Source organism: Thamnophis elegans, chromosome 1 (genome assembly GCF_009769535.1).
Source record: "Thamnophis elegans isolate rThaEle1 chromosome 1, rThaEle1.pri, whole genome shotgun sequence".
Taxonomy (NCBI): Eukaryota; Metazoa; Chordata; class Lepidosauria; order Squamata; family Colubridae; genus Thamnophis; species Thamnophis elegans.
In genome coordinates this window covers 166010708-166030949 of record NC_045541.1, presented here as the reverse complement: position 1 = coordinate 166030949, position 20242 = coordinate 166010708, and the positions used below count along the sequence as shown (strand labels likewise).

Below are 20242 nucleotides of genomic sequence, written 5' to 3'. Positions count from 1 at the left end.
TAAAGCAACAGGATATGAAATTGATTTTGAAAGAACCAAATTAATCTCCAAAACTGAACACTTCAACAAGAGAATAATTATAGAAGCCATCGAAATAGAGAAACACTCCCACAACATGAATAAACGTGACAATAACTCCCCCCTACCAGACATCTGGAAACTAGTCCTAGTCAACAAACGAGTCCCAGCCACGAAAACCGACACCGGACCCAGAACAACACAGGACGCAACTACCAATCACCCTTACCCAACTCAAACCCAAACCCATCCCATAGACCAAATGCAACCACTATCCAGAAGCCAAGCCACGGTGGCATCACCAACTGCTGCACCCCACTCCGATCCCTGCACAAAGCAAACTGAAACATGCCATGAACACATGGCCAAACTGCAAACTCGGAGTCAAACCAAAGCCCGGGATGTTACACCACAGCTATCTGCTCAGGACATTACATCACAGACCTCAGGAGGTTACAAAGCAAAGGCTCAGATGTTACAATACAGCCAATCCCCCCAGGAGGTTGCAGCACAGAACTCAGGATATCGCTACAGTAGAGCTCAGGATGTCATCACACAGCCCATTACCCAGATCGTTACAACAAAAAAGAACAATAGGCACACAGCCAGTACCTCAGTCACACAGGATGATACGAAACAGCCGACTAATCTGCAAACATCAACTCCATCAACTAATCAAGATGTTACAACACACCCAACCAATCCGCTTACAGCAACAAAGCCAGCACTCCACACACACACACCAATATTTATAGAAAGATGGCCGCTCCAATCACACTTTGCTCGCACAAGCATGAAGCCGAAGGCACCAGCCTAAAGATGGAGAGTGGAACCTCGTCGAAATGTCACCAAGATACTCTCAATCTTACACGGGAAAAGACCCGAATACTCCAAGACCTGCATGCATATATACCACATATGCAAATGTGGTATTTGTGACACATTTTTAAATGTTCATTTGACTGAGTTTCATGTTTAATGAATGAAGTAAATAACAACAACAACATCTTCCTTTCCTACTCTGATGATTTTGATATTTCTTTTCCCTGATTTTCTACCTAGAATCTCCTGTGGTCTTCCTTCCCTGCATAATATTAGCATGGAGGAGGTGCCTTTCATTTTGCATTAATAATACATTATATTTTAAGTTAAGGCTACAAACTAATTTTTCTGAGCTGCTTTCCTATGTGAACCCATTAGGGCATGACCTAACAATATATCATCTTGAGAAGGGGTGTCAAACTTGATTTGATTGAGGGCCACATCAGGGTTGTATTTTTTTTTATAATTTATTTTTTTTATAATTTATTTATAGGCCGCCCTTTTCCCTGAGGGGACTCAGGGCGGCTTACAATTTGTGGGGAGGGGAATACAAGACAAGACATGAGACAATACATAAGTAAAAATAGAACACAACATTCATTCATCATTCGGGTGGGGACGGATTAGAATCTTTATCCCCAGGCCTGACGGGATAGCCAGGTCTTGAGGGCTGTGCGGAAGGTCTGGACGGTGGTGAGGGTGCGAATCTCCACGGGGAGGTCGTTCCAAAGGGTCGGAGCTGCTACTGAAAAGGCTCTCCTCCGCGTAGTTGCCAGTCGACACTGACTGGCGGATGGAACTCGGAGGAGGCCTAATCTGTGTGATCTAATAGGTCGTATTTGACCTTGGGGGGCTGTGGTGGGCATGGCCAGCTCAGCGTCACTCATGTTGGGGGTGCCTATGGTGGCTCGAGCACTCTGCTAGCGAAAATGGGCTCCCAAGATCTATTTTCAGCTGCGACAGCTTCCTGCAACCCTCTGCCTGCGAAAACAGAGCTTGGGAGGGCTGCCCACGGCCTTCACGAGCTCCGTTTCTAGCTGCGATGGCCTCTTGCAACCCTCTGGCAGTGAAAATGGAGCTTTCCCTGCTTTCCCTGGCAGAGGCACCACAGGCTGGTCCTTCGCTTTTTCCAGGTTAGCCCGCAGGCCAGATCTAAGCATCCCGTGGGCCAGATCCGGCTCGTGGATCTTGAGTTTGACACCCCTGATCTTAAGGATGTATAATCTGACCCGAGAAAGTTAGTGTCCAACCTGAGAGCTTTTGGCAAATATATTTGTTGTAAGAGGGTGGGTGGATGTTGCCATACTTGTACAGATTTAAAATGGGCCTTTGTAGAAATAGCGTCCTTGAGATAACCAAGGAGGGATGTTTGAGGGCTGTGTCTGCTACCAGAAGAAGCTTCTTTATTTTACAGGTCAGATACAATTTGTTGGATATTTTTAGTACTTCATATGTTTCTCCTGCTAAGGCAAAACAAAGTGTCTGATCTTTTACAGCCCCCAGCCTGGGTCTAGTTGAGCTTTGGAAGTTTAGAAAGGGAAGCAAGGGTGTGTGAGGGGCGGGGGGCGGGGGAGGAATATTTCCTTCAGCCTTATGGTTGAATATGACAGTGATCTATTATGTGGGAAGAGGGGAGCAGTGATCAATAGTAGTTCTCAGCAGTGTGCAGATTGTGCTAATTGAATGCAGAGTACACTTTCTCATATTCATCAGTCCATTTCCAGGGCATTCAAAGTGGGGGGAGAGGGAAGGGGAGAGAAGAGGAGGGAGCTGGGAGGTGGAGAAAGAGAAAAATGTCTCTGGTCCTTGGAAGATCTGAAGTAAAGCAGCATGCCTTTGGGGTATTATTGAGATTGAAATAGCATGTTGTGATTCTGTCTCTGAGACATAAATTTGATCTGCAAAGGAGCTCCCAATTCAGTCCAGTGAGCCAGAAGGGGGTACTGTACTTTAAGATGAGGAAGGGTGGGAATGAAGGATAGGTTGGTTTCAATAGTGAGTGCTTATGGACAGGTGATTTCAGCCACTCCTAATGCCCTTTCTGGAGCCAGGAATGATGGTCTGCCTAACCAGTGTATAAGTTTCATTAGGCCAGGACTGAATTTGGCTTCTCACAAACTGAACTTCTGAACTGCTTGTGAACCCCACATGCTTAACTAGCGCCATATATCAAGCTGTATTACCTGGATCTGGCTTCTTGGGCTGTGCAAGATGCAAAGGGGCAATTGGATCTCTCTTGAGATTTGTGTTGTAATCATTCCAATAAACTCTGTGGTCCCAAATTTTTATGTGTTCTAAGAGACTTTCTGGGAGAATTTTAGGTGTATTTCATCTTTTCTGGCAATTCTTCCTGATATATCCTTCAAATTTTTCATTGTCTATAATCGTGATGGAGAACCCATGGCATATGCGCCAGAGGTGGCCCGCAGAGCCCTCTCTGTGGGCATGTGAGCCATCGCCAGCTGCTCTTCTGGTTTCCGGCACTTTGCATGCACCACAGCGCTGGAAACCGAAAGATCAGCTGGCCTGAATGCATGCGAGCGCCGGCCAGCTGGTCTTCAAGTTTCTGGCGCTGAGGCCGCTCAGGTGAACGCACACATGCGAGTTCCAGTTTGGGCCCTTGGTGCCAAAAAGGTTCACCATCACTGGTCCATAATCTTTTTCTCTAGTAGTTTGGAAAGTATCAGTTTAGTCTAGTTGAGTCCACTTAAGAGGAAAATGATCAAGGGAATGAAAGAGAGAAGAATTTGGAAGAAAGAAGGCAGATGAGGGAGGAATGAAACTTCCTACTGTGTGTGTGTGTGTGTATCTTGTTTGTTTGTTTGTTTGCTGCCCATCGTATTTCAAAATGAAACAAAATGGACAGCTTACAGCATAAAAAACATTAAAATAATCAAATATGAATATACACACAATCCCCCTGTCCTGTTTTTATTATACTGATGGATATTTGTTAGGCGTCATAATTTTAGTGTGCTTTGTTAGTGCTACTTGTGTTGTTTATGGAGATTCTCAGTCATCCTAATCATGGTTATTCCAAAGCTGCTTTCTTTCAAAAGGCAACTGGACTTTCTTCTTTTGGTAGAAGATGTTTCGTTTCTCATCCAAGAAGCTTCTTCAGTTCTGACAGGATGGTGGAGAATGGGAGGATTTATATTCTTCACTGCATGACTTGACTTCATGACTGCAAGCAATACAAATCTTTCCATTCTCCACCTTTCAGTCACAACTGAAGAAGCTTCTTGGATGAGAAGTGAAATGTCTTCTAGCAAAACAAGGAAGTCCAGTTGCCTTTTGAAAGAAAATACCTTTGAGACTGCTGGTTGTGTTTTGTTTTTGTTCCCTTGAGGATAGTAAGATGAGGATATTTCCCTGCCACTAAATAATTCCTGGAAGCCAATAGACTTCTCCCCATCTTTTAGCCTCTTCTTCTGTCTTGGTTTTGCAACCAGAACAGCAAAAACATCTTGGCATGAAGCACCTGTTTCTGTGGAAGGCCAAATAGCTACTTTGTTCTACAAGGTTTGGTGCCTGAGTGTCTTATATATAGTGTCAGGCCTGCAGCCATCTTTTCCTTTGGGTCTTTGGCCTGCCACAATTTCTATTATTCTGCTATGCATTTTCTATTATGGTAAAATGGGAGGGGGATTGTAAGGAGTCACAGACTATGTAGCCACAACAAAATTCTTTCTAGAAAGCCAAGGTCATCCTTTATCTCAGCACCTCTGAATTGGATTGGTGGAACTGCCAGCATGGCAGTGGAAGATTGGACCACTGGGTGGGGAAAACCAGGAAGCTTTCAGATTTGGGTTTTCCCAGATGTGCCAACATGGCTCTCTTAATAAATTGGAACTTTGAGCAATACTTTGCCTTGGACTCTGATTTACTTTTGGATGCTATTTGGAACCCTGACATATAGATTAACGATAGTTTGGTGTCTTGAGTGTCTTATATATTCTGCAAAATGAATCTGTTTGGAGAACGTATGTCTTGATCATTAGATGTGATTAATTTGTTAGTTTAGGACCCATGTGCATAATGTTATAAATTATGGCACTTGAACCAACAAGCATGTAGGGGAAGAAGCAACAACTGAGCGCCTCTTTCTTCCACTTTGTCTGTCTCAGATAAATTTTGCTTCGGTGCAAGTCATTTTCTCTCTTCCGTTGAAAAGTGAGAACAGTTATGTTTCTGTAAATGTTTGATTTGTGCCCTGTCTCTGTTTGCTAAAAAGATACTTTGCAATTTCCACATTTCGATTGAGGACGCAGTAGGGACTTGATTTTCTCCCTTTCTGACCTGCTGCTGATTAACCAATACGGCGTTGTGGAGTGACAGCTTTTACATATCTGGACATTTCTAGAAGGATCACAGGGGGAGACAGATATATAAGTGGGGCGTGCTCAGGCAATTTCGCAGCCACTTTGCAAACATGGGAAATGCTAACTCCAAGGGCAGTGGCGGCAGCAAGTCAGTCCTCCCAGCTCACTCGGAGCTGCTGTTCTGTGGCTCATTTTCCAACAAGTGGAATGAGACGATCTTTCTGGAAAATGAGCGCCTGACCTCCAAGATCATGTCGGTTCTCCAGACTCGCTCAGAGAGCCGAGGGTTGCAAAAAAGCAACCTCCAGTTTACTCCCCGATTCCTGAGTACCAACTCTGTCTTTCCTTCTATAGCTACCTCGCTCAAAGAGCACACTAGCAGGGCCCTCTTGGGCCCGGATGGCAGAACCCCTGGCTTGCCCCAGAACCTCGGCATGACAATTGCGCAGAGGGGAAGTTTGCCGTCGCAGCTAAGCATCGCCTCTGCTGGGGCTGTTGGTAAGCTCGGGTGAGTAGGTACTTTGCTGGATACAAATTGCTGCTTTTTGCAATTCTTATCTGGAATCTGGTCTTATCCTGCCTGCCTGGGAAGAAATAGCTGCTCATCTTTCACAAGTGCCTCACTTTTTATTTTTTCTATTTTTCTTCTGAAAAAAAAAACAAAAACAAAAACCATAGCTCGGGTTTCACTGCTGGACTCTCGACTTACTTTTCTCTCAAACACAAACTCAGTCTTGATGTATTTTCCATGATTTTAATGGAAAGTCTGGGCTTATGGAGTGTGTGTGTGTGTGGGAGAATTAGCTTAACTGCAGTGCAATTTCATATTGTCATTTTGCAGAACATACGTAAATCCATGCATGAGTGGGCATCCACAGGGGCAGTTTATACAGGTTGTGGTTTTGTTTTGTTTTTTTTCCATTTCTGCCAAGTGTAGATATGAATTTTGTCTGTTCAGCTTGCTGAAGGAAATATGCTATTTCAGATTTTTGTTCTAATTGAGGCAGAAAATAACAGTGGTTCCCAGTCTTTGGGGGGGGATTCAGTGGAAGAATTTGGATTATCAAATAATCAGCTTTATAGACATAGCCGCTAGATCAGAACAACAACCTGTTGAGCTGGGAATCAAGAGGGAGGGAATTCTAAATTTATCGACAAACAATATCCATAAAATTAGTTTTAGTACATCTCATCTTTGTCAGATGGATTTTGATCAGATTCATTTTCCCATGGACCTTCTGCATGATGGTTTTATAAATCCTTGTCTGCTGTGGGGTTTTAAACACTATAAATGTGGAGAGCTTTAATTGCATAAAGCTTCAATTGCATAAAGCATGAGGAAGGAAACTATTTTAGCCGTCAGCACTAGAAGATGATCCATGGCTTTGCTGCCCCTTTTCTTCTGCTTCTGTAATTATCAGACATTTATTGGCAGCTTCCTAAGTATAGCCCTTCCATGGATCTTTGACTTTTTGAGTTCATTCTTTAATACCCGTGAGTGCTGTCACTATTTTCTCATGCCGCTACAGCAGCACTCGGCACTAGCAGCATCCCTATTCTTCCTCGACCATCTCAAGATGCCTTTCCAAACTAAGCACAAGTGTACTTCAGGACTGCTGGTCTTCTTAAGTTGTTCACTGGAAAATATTTGACCCAGGCTGCATTCATCAGAATAAGAAACAGCCTAATAAGAAAATAGCTTGTGCGAGGACTCAGTCCTGCAGCAAGAGCTGACCTGCTTCAATGTTTTCCTTTGACTATTCAGACTCACTGGGGGAGAGATGGATGAAGGGGATTCTGGCTTCATGAAACAGAAACCAGCCTCTGAAGATGTTGTCTCACTGGCACCATCCACCACGGAATCAGTTTTTGTGGAAGGTAAGGAGCTTCTCATGTTAAATCGTATAAAATCAGTCACATCACTAGCAGCTAAAATCACAAGACCAAGATTTCCTTTGGCCATGTCATGTAAAGTGTAAAGTCATTCGACATCAATAAAGAAGATGGGATTCCCATCTTCTGTAAAGTTATACTGAAGATCTGGCAGTCTTGTCCTTAATAACAAAGCCTTAGTATGGCCGTACTTGAAATACAGCATCCAGTCTAGACACCACAATATAAAAACAAAACAAAACATGTTGAGACTCTAGAAAGAGTGCAGAGAAGAGCAACAAAGATGATTCGGGAACTGGAGGCTAAAACATATAAAAAACAATTGCTGGAATTGGGTATGTTTAATAAAAAGGAGGATTAGGGTGACATAATAGCAGTGTTCCAGTATTTGAGGGACTGTCACAAAGATGAGGGGGGATTATTTACCAAAGCACCAAAGGGCACGTCAAGAACCAATAGATGGAAACTAATCAAGGAGAGAACAACCTAGAACTAAGAGAAATTTCATAATCGTTAGAATAGTTAACAGTGGAACAGCATGCCCCCAGAAGTTGTGAATGCTGCATCACTTCAGACTTTTAAGAAGAAAGTGGACAGCCACCTATCTGAAATGGTATAGATTCTCCTCCTGTAGGGAGTTGGGCTAAATGACCTCCAAGGTCCCTTCCAACTCCATTATTCTATGTTTTTTGGAGAATGCAAGGATGCTAGGAATGATTAGTGGAACAAGAAGAAGGAGCAAACAAAGAACATGCTGGCTTGATAAGATGAAATCTGATGAAAAGTTGAACATCCAACAAATGAAAGCAGCTGTGCTTGACAGGGTGGCATAGAGAGCCCTTGCCTATAAAGTCATCAAGAATCCGACCCAGATGAGTCTGTCTCATCTCTCAGAGGAGTTTACTGCTGGAGTTAACAAAGAACAGGTTTGTGCAACAGATTGGGCAGCTCTGGTTCTTCCAGAAGTCACCTGATCTCAGAATAAGCCCTTTTCAAAGTTAGAATAGCAATAGCAATAGCACTTATACTTATATACCGCTTCATAGTGCTTTATAGCCTTCTCTAAGCGGTTTGCAGAGTCAGCATATTGCCTTCAACAATCTGGGTCCTCATTTTACTGACCTCAGAAGGATGGAAGGCTGAGTCAACCTTAACCAGTTGCCTCGGTGAAACTCGAACTCCTGGAGTGAGCAGTGAGTTAGCCTGTCACTGCGCCAAGTATTCTCTTATTCAGAATACTTCTGGAATATTTGAAATGGCCTGTTTCTAGGTTAGAACCCTTCATTTTCCACCACACCTGTAGCAGGAAATTGAAACAGCAAGAAGATCTGCAAGACAACTCAAGCTAGAATTTGAATCCAGTTTGCCAGAGTCTTGCCCTTGGGCCCATTGCCTATGCCATTCCTTCCTTCATTTTCTTTCTTGTCTAAGAGCTTTTGGTGTGAAGAGCGTGGCTGATGAACCGTACCAATAGTTAGATGTCTGTCTAACTCAATGTTTTTGTTTTATGTGGTGACCACACAGATGCCTCGGCAAAACACCCCAAAAGCAACTTGAAGACAGCACAGCCACCTTGTTTTTTTTTGCCTGCTGGAATCTTGCAGGTGGACCACTTCTGAAGTCAGATGCCCCAAGTTAACTCTTGGGCAGCCCTCCCCTCCAATGTGTAATGATAAATTCAAATGTGCATTTTGCACTGAGTGAATATTTTTTAGTAGTTAGGGAAAGGGTGAAGTTCTACCAGTTCAGACCGGTAGTAAAAATGATACTGGTTTGCCCGAACCGGTAGTAAAATAAATGAAACTGGTTCAGGCGAACCGGTTTTTCCGACGATCATCTGTGACACACTATTTATATTAGTTAGAAAACAGGATTTCATGCTTTCTAGCTAATATAAATAGCACAGCACAGCGGATTCTCCCCCTTGCTATTTGTGCACCTTACCCTTTTGATGCTCTATGCATCCAAACTGGTAGCAAAGGTAAATGGATTTCACCCTGGAGTTCGGGTACTACGACAGTTGTAAGTTTTTATAGCAACAAGGTGGATGTTTTTGCTGACCTCAAAAGGTTCCTTTTGGTTCTTTTGCTGCATCTTCTCTTCACCTCTCACTATCTACATCTATGAGAGCTCTAATGATCCTTTATCCATAATGCATCCTGGGCATTGCATTGCGCAGTGTACATTTTATAAAAACTTTTTTGAGCATTTGACCTTTCACCAATTAAGAATTATGATGCAGTCCTTTAGATTTCCATTCCAGTGATAATAGCACTGATTTCTTTTTGTCCCCCCACCCCCCCATAATGGCATTCTCTGAATACATATACCCCAGTTGTGTGTTCCTCCCGGTCCGGTACGGTCCGGCCGTACCGGTAGTAGCCGGGAGCAGCTGACAGCATATCAGTACGGTGGCTCATTTGGACCACTCGCCCGTGTTCTATACCTGTTTTTAAAGCAACTGACCAATTGTGTACATGCGCACAGCTTGTGGCACCTGCGCGAGCCTCAACAAGCAGCTGGGTGTCGCAGGGGCGGTGTATTGCATGAACGGGATGCGTTTCCCATGAGCAACATACCAGTAGCGACGATAAGAGCAACCCACCACTGATATACCCATGTTCTCATCTGAACTGTGACTCTTCCCCTTCCAGATGTTCAGTTTGCCTCCTTGAGGAATGAACTGGAGACAGACGCTCGGGAGTTTGCTGCTCAGTCTTGGAGTCTAGCAGTAGAGCAGTCCTATGTGAAGCAGCAGGAGCGGGACATTATTAAAAGGCAAGATGTCATATATGGTAAGCTTTTCTGCCTCTTCTTCACCAAACCTAATTGACAGTATTTTCTCTGCTGCTGCTGTCGTTCACGTGTAGGCAAAATTTTGACCTGAAGCTAGTGCTTGTCTTGAAATTGGATATATACTATTGATTGTGGTCTGGTATGATCTCCTTTTTTTTTTTTTTTTTTGCAAGTGGGCAAGATGGTAAAGAAATCTGTGTTGAGTGGTTGGCTTTCTAGGTGGGGTCTGTCCCTGGCCAGTCAGAGAGGCTTGATGTCAATGTCTTCCCCCTTTAGAGTTGATGAGGACAGAGATGCACCATGTCCGGACTCTGAAGATCATGTTGAAGGTCTACTCCCAAGCCATGCGAGAGGAGCTGCAGTTCAGCAATTCTGACATCCACCGCCTTTTCCCGTGCGTGGACGATTTACTGGAGCTCCACAGAGCCTTCCTCTTCCAGCTGAAGGAACGCCGGAAGGAGTCTTTGGAAGAAGGTAGCGAATGCAACTATATCATCCAGAACATTGGGGACATCCTGGTGCAACAGGTGAGCACATAGGTGTAGGTTTCGCTTATGGAATAGGGTTTGGATGGGCAGGGGGTCATCCTAAAATGCAAAGCACTTACAGTATTTAGTTCAGAGGGGGAATTTTGCCTTTTTGAGCAGGCTTTCACCTGGAAAATAGGCCAGTGGGCTTCCATGATGTTTCTGTGGGAAAATGCTACAATTCCTAGATGCATATTAGAGCCACTAGCTTTGCATGTGAACTGCAGATAAATGTATTCCAAGTGGCAAGTTGAGGAAAAAGGCTGTTTTCTATTTTTTATTCTTGTCAGCAGAGATAATACTGAGTTAGATGCATTCTCTCTGTGTCTCCTAAAATATAAACTCCCTGTAGTAATGAATGACTGCTTTATTACTCTGTTCACCTGCATTTTCTCTCTCAGGACTGTGTCGTGCTACTTTAGAAATTACTCAATTGTCAATACCCCGTTCTGACCTTTTTTTGTTTTCCTTTTGAGTTGAGATCCATGATATACATAACAATGTTGAACTGTGATATCTTTCTCCAGATACACCAGAGTGTGCTTGCTGCAACTTATTTATCTCCCAAATGTTAGTTGTTCCTGACTGTCTTTTCCTTTCCTTATTTAGTTTTCAGGAAAAACGGGAGATAAATTGAAGGAGAAATATGGCATTTACTGCAGCAGCCACAGTGATGCTGTGAGCTACTATAAGGAGTTGCTGCAGCAAAGCAAGAAGTTCCAAAACTTGATTAAGGTAAAAGACGAGGAGAGGATCACAAATGGGAACTGATCTCATTCTGTCATGCTGGGCTTCTTTGGGTTCCGCTGAAATCTGATATGGAAGTGGCACAACACCTAACTCTGTTCTTAGTAATTTGGATAGTTTTGAAAAACGTTATGCACAATGCACAGAGGTGGGGCAAAAGAGGCCTTCAGATAGGTCATTGTTCCTTTTTATGTAGAGAAAGACCTAATAATATGTGCTATTGATGTTTTTTGAGGTGAAATGTTCAAATGGGAAGTTTTTTCAAAAAGCCAGTCTAGAATAAGGTCATGATAAAACCTCTCCTGTACAGGTAGTCCTTGACTTACAACCATTAGTTTAGCAATGTTGTGGCTCGCTGGTGGCCAGCAGAGTTGTCAGCAGAGTCGGACAGTAAGGAGGTTGGGGAGGAACATGGGCCAGTCTTGGGGGCTGAGGAAAGCTCAGACGAGGGCTCTGCGTCGGAGGAAGAGAGGGAGCTAGACAGCAGTGAGGCAGAGGAACAGATGGAGCCTGTTCCCAGTGTGCGCATGTGCAGAGCTGCCAGAAGACAAGAGCAACTAAGAAAGCAGGGTCGACTTAGGAGTAAAGCCACACCTTGGAGGTGATTGGCCCCTCCCATAGGAAACAAAAGGGGAGCGAACAGGGAATGGGCTTTTGCAGGAAACCATTCATTCATTCGGTCGTTTCAAGAATGGAAACTTCTTTTTGTGACTATAAGAGACTCTGTGCCAAGTTTTGCCTTGCCCTGCATTTGGAAAATAGTATTTGGCAGCTCTCCAAACAAGTTGAAGCATCCCCACGGTCACATGACCGAAATCTGGCTGCTTGGCAACTGGCATGTAGTTACAATGGTTGCAAGTGCTGGGATCACACGAATCACGATTTGTGACCTTCCCAGACTGCTTTCAACAACCAAAATCAATGGGGAAACCAGATTCGCTTAAAGACCGTGTGATTTACTTACAATCCACGGTGATTTTTTTAACAGTTATGGAGAGCCGAGGTGGCGCAGTGGTTAGAGTGCAGTACTGCAGGCTACTTTAGCTGACTGCTAGTTCGGCAGTTCGGCGAGTCAAATCTCACCGGCTCAAGGTTGACTCAGCCTTCCATCATTCCGAGGTGGGTAAAATGAGGACCCGGATTGTTGGGGGCAATATGCTGACTCTGTAAACCGCCTAGAGAGGGCTGAAAGCCCTATGAAGTGGTATATAAGTCTAACTGCTAATGCTATTGCTATTGCTAAAAAAAAGGTTGTAAAATTGGGGCGACTCACTTAACAACCACCTTGCTTAGCAATGGAAACTTTGGTCCCAACTGTGGCCGTATATCAAGGACTCCCTGTATTATAATAACCAAGAGACATATGTGGGTGCAACATTAGGGATCAACCTTGAGTAAAGGTATTCTACTGTTACAATACATGTTTCAATAAAAGTGTAATTCAGGAAAGAGTTGACTCCTGTGCTTATTTCCTCAGTGATTTATTCTTATTGCCATATACAGTAGTCAGGGTGCTAGATTAGAAAGATTTTTGAAATGTGACGCAGCAAGACTTTCTCTGGGAACCAACAAGACAGAATGTGGAAGAAATAGAAAGAATTATAATGTAGTTTTGCACTTACTTGCACAGAAAACTCATTTACTGATGAGGTAGAATGATTTTTCCAGGTAACTGGAAAAATGGTTACAGAAAGGGGACAAATTTAAGACAAATTAAAACTTGAATGCATGTTTTCACATACCAGAGAAGACTAGAGAGGACAGGTCCTTTTCCTCCATTGCCTCTACCTTTTGACAAAAGAAATGAAAGGTGTGATATCAAATTCACCTTAGTAAGTATATTTTGGTACATGTGATGTATTTCAGAAAATCAGCAATTCTTCCATTGTGAGACGGCTTGGTGTCCAAGAGTGCAATCTTTTAGTCACCCAGCGCATCACGAAGTATCCTGTCCTGGTGGAGCGCATCATTCAGAACACAGAAGGTGAAAAATATGGCACTTATTTAGCCACTTTTCTTCTACCCTTTATCACAGGGGTTTCAAACTCGGTTTCATTGAGGGCTGCACCAGGGTTGTGTTTGACCTTGGGGAGGGCGTGACCAGAGTGGGCATGGCCAGCTCAACGTCACTCCTGTTCGGGGTGCCTGTGGCGGCCTGAGCACTCTGCCAGTGAAAACGGGCTCCTGAGCTCCATTTTCACTAGCAGAGGGTTGCAGGAGGACATGGCAGCTGAAAACAGAACTCGGGAGCCCGTTTTTGCTGGCAGAAGCACCGCAGGCCGGTCCTTTGCTGTTTGCAGGGCAGCCCCATGAGCCAGATCTAAGTACTCGGTGGGCCGAATCCGGCCCCTGGGCCTTGATTTTAACACCCCTGCTTTATCAGAAGGGCTCATTAGGGAACACAATTCGCCCCAAGCAACATTGGGAACAGGGTGAAACTGTTGTATAGATGCAGAATTTCACTTTTCAGTATTTTTATTTCTGGTTCCTAGATAATATTCTTTCCCAAATGTTTTAAGACATTCCCATTCATCAGGTTGCTTATCCATTTATTAGGTGAAACATTTCTCCGCCTTTTGGTAGCATCAAACAACATCTTCTGGGTAGCTAATGTATAAAAAAAAAAAAACTTAAGCACGGCCAAACCTAGTAATAAATAAATAAACCAACTAACTTGCATATAGGTTGATTCTCAACAACTCTTTAATGAATCAGAAAAAAATAGTGGAAAAGCACTTTAGTATTGCTGCCAAGAAAACCATATGGTCCTGCCCATATTTGCTGGACCTCTCCAGAACTACTTATGACCTGGTTTCAAAGTTCTGACAGCTACCCCTCCCCTCCCATTGTTACAGGATCGCATTTCTGATGTTTGGCAACCAGCCTGCATTTATCACCATTTATAGCATGTGACCACCGTGATTTATGACTTTTCCCCCCCTGGAAATGGGGGTTTATTTCTGGTTTCCATAAAAAAAAAAAATCCTCCTGGATACAATGGATTCAACTTTTATATTCACTTAGCGACCGCCACAAAAGGGTAATAAAATCTGATGGTCACCCAATTAACCACTACCATGACTTTCAACTGTAATTCCAGGCTCAGTTACAGTCATGAGGACTTTGTATATTGTTTATTAATACTGTTTGTATGTAAGTATATAAAATATGTGCAAAACATATGTATAATGTAAAATCTATGCTGTTAGTCACTTAAAAGGGTCAGTGAAAGGTCATAATTTACAGATTTAGAATGATTTAGTTTGATGGCATTTTATCTCTGGTCTCTAAATGTCTTCTGCTGCAATCAGTTTGGCAATTTTTAGAATGCTACAAAATACTAGGACCATTTTTTTGTTATATGGACTAATCCAGATGGCAGAGAGTTAAATACGCTCTGTAGCTTTCCTAAACAGGCTGTTTCCCTTCATCTTTGCAGTCACCACAAAGGAGTATGAGGAACTGACCAAGGCATTGTCACTTATCAAGGAGGCCATCACAGCTGTTGACACCAAGGTGAATGAGTCTGAGAAAGAGCAGCGCCTCCGAGAAATTGTAACCAAGATGGAACTCAAGTCTTCAGGAAAGTTTAAGAATGGCCTTATCTTCCGGAAGGAGGATATGCTTCAACGGCGCCTCCTACTGGCTGGGATGCTGTACTGGAAAGCTGCTTCTGGGCGCCTAAAAGGTGAATTTTGTGGGTTGTCTGCAAAGGTGGGCTTCAAAAATTTCAGCAATGAATTCTCTGACCAGTTGCCATGGCCTAGCCAGCCTCCTGCACCATGGCGGGTGGGCGGGTGGCGTTTTTGCCTTTCCCAAGCTCCGGAGGTTTCCTCGAGCCTCTGGGAGGGCAAAAACTGCCTCCCTTGGGCTCTGGAGACTCTCCAAAGGCTGGAAACGGGCTCGTTTCCAGCCTTCCAGAACTTCCCCCCTCCCTGAGCCTCCGCACAGACCCTGCACTTACCTGGCATCCAAAATGGGCTGTACGGAGACTCCTAGGAGGGGTGGGGTGAGAGGAGGAGTGGGAGGGGCCAGCCAGAGGTGGAATTTGGAAGTTTTCCAAACCGGCCATAATGTTAGCTGTGGGTTCTCCGAACCCTGGCAAACCCATAGCAGCTCACGTGTGGTTGTCTGTTCTCCTTTCCAGGTGTTTACTGCATTGCTCAGTAATCAGACACACAGGAGTGTCTATTCTGTGTATCGGAAGAAAGAGACTTGTCTCTCACGCTTGGTTTGCCAAATTAAAAATTGGCAAAATAGCATTTAGTAATGGGCTTCTGCCCCCAAAGATCCTGCCCAGTTGAGAGGGAGGCATTGACTGAAATAATGAGTTATTTATTGAGTCAGTGTCTTTCTCAGGCACCCAAGGGAAAGGCAAAACATTTGTGTCAATTATTGACTTCCAGCCGTTTCACACTTTGAAGCTGTGTCATGTTAACCCCACAATATAGGTGCACTTCCTTCTCTTTGGAGTATTAAATTTGGCCTGCTGATCTTAAGCAGGGAACGTCTTGCTCATGTTCTTCTTATCTGCCTTCTGCTCTGATGTGAGTCATCCTGTGAAGCTCAATCGCTTTTTAAAGTTCTCATTGAGCTCCTTCTCCTTCCCTCCTACAGAAATGTTTTTCTATTTCTTTTTTTCTTTTCTTTTTTCCCTGCAAATCTTTTGAGTCCATCTCCGCCTGACTGGTTAATCCTGTATCTGAGTAACGTTGCTTTGGCAACATAAAAATAGACAACTCTGAAAAGGAGTTTTCTGTTGATATAAGAGATTCAGTTTCCTTGTTTAAAATTCCCCTTTTTAATATTTAGGGATGCATTCAAACGATCTTAGGTATAGTTTTCAACGGAAGGTTTGAGTGGCAAATAGTGAAATAAATATTTGCTCAGAGAAGCTGATGCAAAGTCAGGTGGACAGATATTCTTATATAGGAAAACTAGTGTTCAGGCTGTGGATGATGGGAGTCCCCTGAAAATGGAAATTTGAGTTGGTATTTTGGGATGGGCAAACATTGCAGCATTCATATTCAGTCAGTGAAATGATCAGAGTATAAAACTCAGAGGTGGGTTTCTGCTGGTTTGCCCTGAATTGGGTGAACTGGTAGTGGTGGCGGTGGGAGGCTCTGCCTACCCAGCCGGACGCTTCTGTGCATGCGCGCACGAGTGAACCAATAGTAAAATAAATTGAAACCCACCACTGATAAAACTACCCTAGAAAGCTACTTATATGCACTAGCACTGGATTTAAATGACACTATTCTGACTAATCCCTCAAAAGAAAAAATTCAACAGCAAATTACCTTGAATTAGTGTCTAGCTAGCTGTTAGAATATTTAAAAAAATTACTACTTCTGCTTGAAAGGATTATTTTGTTTTCATCTTCCCTTTTCCCAATAATTTTGGCAGATATTTTGGCTGTTCTGCTGACAGATGTGCTTTTGCTACTGCAAGAGAAAGACCAGAAATACATGTTTGCATCTTTGGTACGTATTTCTCTCTGCTAAGGATAGGCAGGGTGGTGTGGAAAACCTGGAACTTTCTGTGGTTTCTGTAATAACAAATAAATCTGAGCTACAGTGAAAAACTCTGGTTTGCTTGGGTCTCGGCCCAGAAAATTCTAGGAACCCAGCATGTCTTAGCCTCAGTCCCCTAACAACTGGCTTCAGCTTTTATAAATTCCTGTAGGTTATTTTAGGTACATCCATTACTATAAAAAAAACCTCAACTGTTTGAGAGCTGATCAGCAAAATGGCATGCTCTTTATTATCATATAGTCAAAATGAATATTTTAATGTTTTTAAATAGGACAGATGAATTTGCTTAGCAATGCTGAGTTCTTATTGGAAAATTTATATTGTCTCTGGTTTCCATTGTACTGCAGTCCTATTTATTTAGTATATCTTCATTTATTTACTAGTATACCTATTTATTTAATATGTTTTCATTTATCTTCTAGTTATTTATGACAATTATAATTAATTGACAAATGTGCAATAAATTTCCTTTCATCTGTTAAATCAAAAGACTGATTTTAATGCATGTATATGTTTTGCATTTCCTTAAAGGAGCCAAATTAGCAAGTTGGATTCTTTAATGTGCGCATGCGCGTGCATGCCTGTGTGCCCCTGTGCGCATCTTTCAAATTGATTATCTAAACAAAGGCTTCCTGTGTGGTGAAATAATAGTAGAGTTGGAGTCCTCTACTCCAATTCCCTGCTCAGGCAGGAGATCTACTGTATTTTTCAGAGTATAAGATGCACCTTTTTCCCTCAAAAAAGAGGCTGAAAATCTGGGTGTGTCTTATACACTGAATATAGCATTTTTTGCCTCCCAAAACCCTGCCCACTTCACCAAAATGGCCATGCATTGCCTTTAGGAAGCTTATAGAGTGCTCCTGTGGGCTGAGGAGGAAGTGAAAAATGGGCCATGTTTTGCTCGTTTTGGGGGGGGAGCCCCCAGGAGCATTGTACAAGCCTCCTATTCATGCCCTTTCTTTGAAAAAAAAAACAGGCCGTTTTTGGGAGGTCTGCAGAGTGCAAAAACTTGCCTCTTCAAAATCTTGGTGTGTCTTATACTGCAGTGCGTCTTATACTCCAAAAATGCGGTAATACAATTTCAGACAAATGGTTTACCAATCTCCTTAAAAAGCTCCAGTGATGGAGCACCCACAACTTCTGAAGGCAAGCCATTCCATTGAATAGGCACCCAACTCTTGTCTTCTATGCAATAGTCCTTCAGTATTTCAACAGTAAACACAACCAGCTATTTGACCCAACTTAGCCTCCCTTGCCCAGTATCTATCCAGCCAACAGCAATTCCCTGGGGCTTCAGACAGAAAAGGGTCTTTCCCAGCTAGGCAGAGATAATCAGAGTCAAGCAGGGATCTTTGGGATACTTTTCCTACTTTCCCTCTTCCATTCTTTCCAGATTAATCTGATTTACAAGTATAAGGAAGAAATACTATAGATGTTGTCTATGGAGATTCTCAGTCATCCAGGTCATGGTTGTCCCAAAGGTGCTTTTTCAAGAGGCAACTGAACTTTCTGGGTTTTCTTTGAAGACGTTTTGCTTCTCATCCAAGAAGCTTCTTCAGCTCCGACCAAATAGGAATCCTTCCATTCCCCATTATCCAGTCAGAGCAGAAGAAGCTTCTTGGATGATAAGAGAAACGTCTTCAAAGAAAAAACAGAAAGTCCAGATGCCTCTTGAGAAAAGCACCTTTGGTTCAACCATGACCTGGATGACTGAGAATCTCCATACAACTGTTGCTCTTTAGGATTGCCATAGATGGACTAATGATGATGTATCTTGCATCACAGGACTCAAAGCCACCAGTGATTTCCTTGCAAAAACTGATAGTCCGAGAAGTAGCCAACGAGGAACGAGCCATGTTCTTAATCATTGCTTCCAAGAAAGGACCAGAGATGTATGAGATTCACACCAACTCCAAGGAGGAAAGGAATATCTGGATGACGCAAATTCGCAGGGCAGTGGAAAAGTGAGCATATAAAATATGTTGTTCTATTTCTCTCCTGTATTGAGTTGGCATCAGATTCAGTGGCTCTTTCCATACCTGTTATTTTGTCATCATAAGGAAATACAAGTAAGGTAAAGTTTCCCCTTGCACATATGTGCTAGTTTTTCCTGACTCTAGGGGGCAGTGCTTATCTCCGTTTCAAAGCCGAACAGCCAGCGCTGTTCAAAGACATCTCTATGGTCAAGTGGCCAGCATGACCACGTCTAGCTGAAGGTGGCTCAATGGCTAAGATGCTGAACTTGTCAATCAGAAAGGTCGGCAGTTCGATGGTTCAAATCCCTAGTGCCGTGTAATGGAGTGAGTGCTCATTACATGTCCCAGCTTCTGCCAACCTGGCAGTTCGAAATACAAGTAGTCCTTGGTTAATGACAATAATTGGGACTGCAATTTTTGTTGATAAGCAATCCGGTCGTAAGGCATAATGTCTGGTGATTGCAACTGCTCCACGACAACAATCCCAATGGTAGCCATTGCCATCATTAAGCGAGGATCTTGCTTAATTAAGACCCAGGTGGCTTCCAAACAAGCTCTGCAACAGGCAGGAAAGCAATACCAATTAACACTTATATACCGCTTCACAGCCCCTTCGAAGCGGTTTACACCAGTTTACACCAAGGTGGCGCAGTGGTTAAATGCAGCACTGCAGGCTACTGCTAGATCAGCAGTTCAGCGGTTCAAATCTCACCGGCTCAGGGTTGACTCAGCCTTCCATCCTTCCGAGGTGGGTAAAATGAGGACCCAGATTGTTGGGGGCAATATGCTGACTCTCTGTAAACCGCTTAGAGAGGCCTGAAAGGCCTATGAAGCGGTATATAAGTCTACTGCTATTGCTATATTGCTATTGCTATTGCTACACAGTCAGCATATTGCTCCCAACAGTCTGGGTCCTCCTTTTACCCACCTCTGAAGGATGGAAGGCTGAGTCAACCTTGAGCCTCGTGACGATCGAACTGCTAAACTGCTGGCAGTCAGCACAAGAAGCTTGCAGTACTGCATTCTAACCACCGCACCACCACGGCTCGACAAGTGCTCGGCATGAGCACGGTGGGGCCAGGAATGGTTATTGCCAGATGGGGAGGTTGTGCAAATGGCTCACATGACATAACGTGAGGTCAGAGAGGGCTGCTGCTAGGCAAGGAAAGGGTGCAAGGGATTTACTGCAGTGACTTGCGCTCTTTCTTGCTAGTTTCCCATTGTCTTTTCTTGTGGGAAGCTGGCAGGGAAGTTTGCGAATGGGATCACATCACCATAGGATGCTGCGGCCATCGTAAGTGTGAGCCGATTGCCAAATGCCTGAGTTGCGATCATGTGACCGCAGGGTAGTGTAACAGCCAGAACTTGGAGGATTGGTTTTAAACCTCCTTTTTCCAGCACCATCATAGCTCCAAACGGTCGCCAAATGAACAGTCAGTAAGTGAGAACTACTTCTATACAGTCTTGTTTGGATTAGTCTTGGTGGTTTTTTGGTTGTTGTTTTTTTTGCTCACCTGAGTTTTATTTTCCCAACTTGAGTGAGACAAGTAGGTGCAAAATTGAGTTTATGAAAAGAGCCTTCTTTCCAGCTACTAACTACAACATTA

General features: G+C 43.4%; 1 protein-coding gene across 2 annotated transcripts in view; it reads left to right on the top strand.

Moving 5' to 3' along the window:
- Positions 1-5113: 5113 nt before the first annotated feature.
- ARHGEF18 (Rho/Rac guanine nucleotide exchange factor 18) overlaps positions 5114-20242 on the top strand; it is a 32430-nt gene continuing 17301 nt past the window's right edge. The window contains exons 1-9 of one of the 2 annotated variants that reach the window (XM_032238286.1): positions 5114-5670; positions 6928-7040; positions 9710-9850; positions 10128-10378; positions 10988-11113; positions 12992-13109; positions 14565-14813; positions 16532-16608; positions 18445-18623. In XM_032238286.1, the coding sequence (XP_032094177.1) occupies positions 5273-5670; positions 6928-7040; positions 9710-9850; positions 10128-10378; positions 10988-11113; positions 12992-13109; positions 14565-14813; positions 16532-16608; positions 18445-18623 (1652 nt within the window). In that variant the 5' untranslated portion in view covers positions 5114-5272. The remainder of the gene's footprint in view (positions 5671-6927; positions 7041-9709; positions 9851-10127; positions 10379-10987; positions 11114-12991; positions 13110-14564; positions 14814-16531; positions 16609-18444; positions 18624-20242) is intronic. The other variant, XM_032238287.1, reaches the window with a different exon arrangement.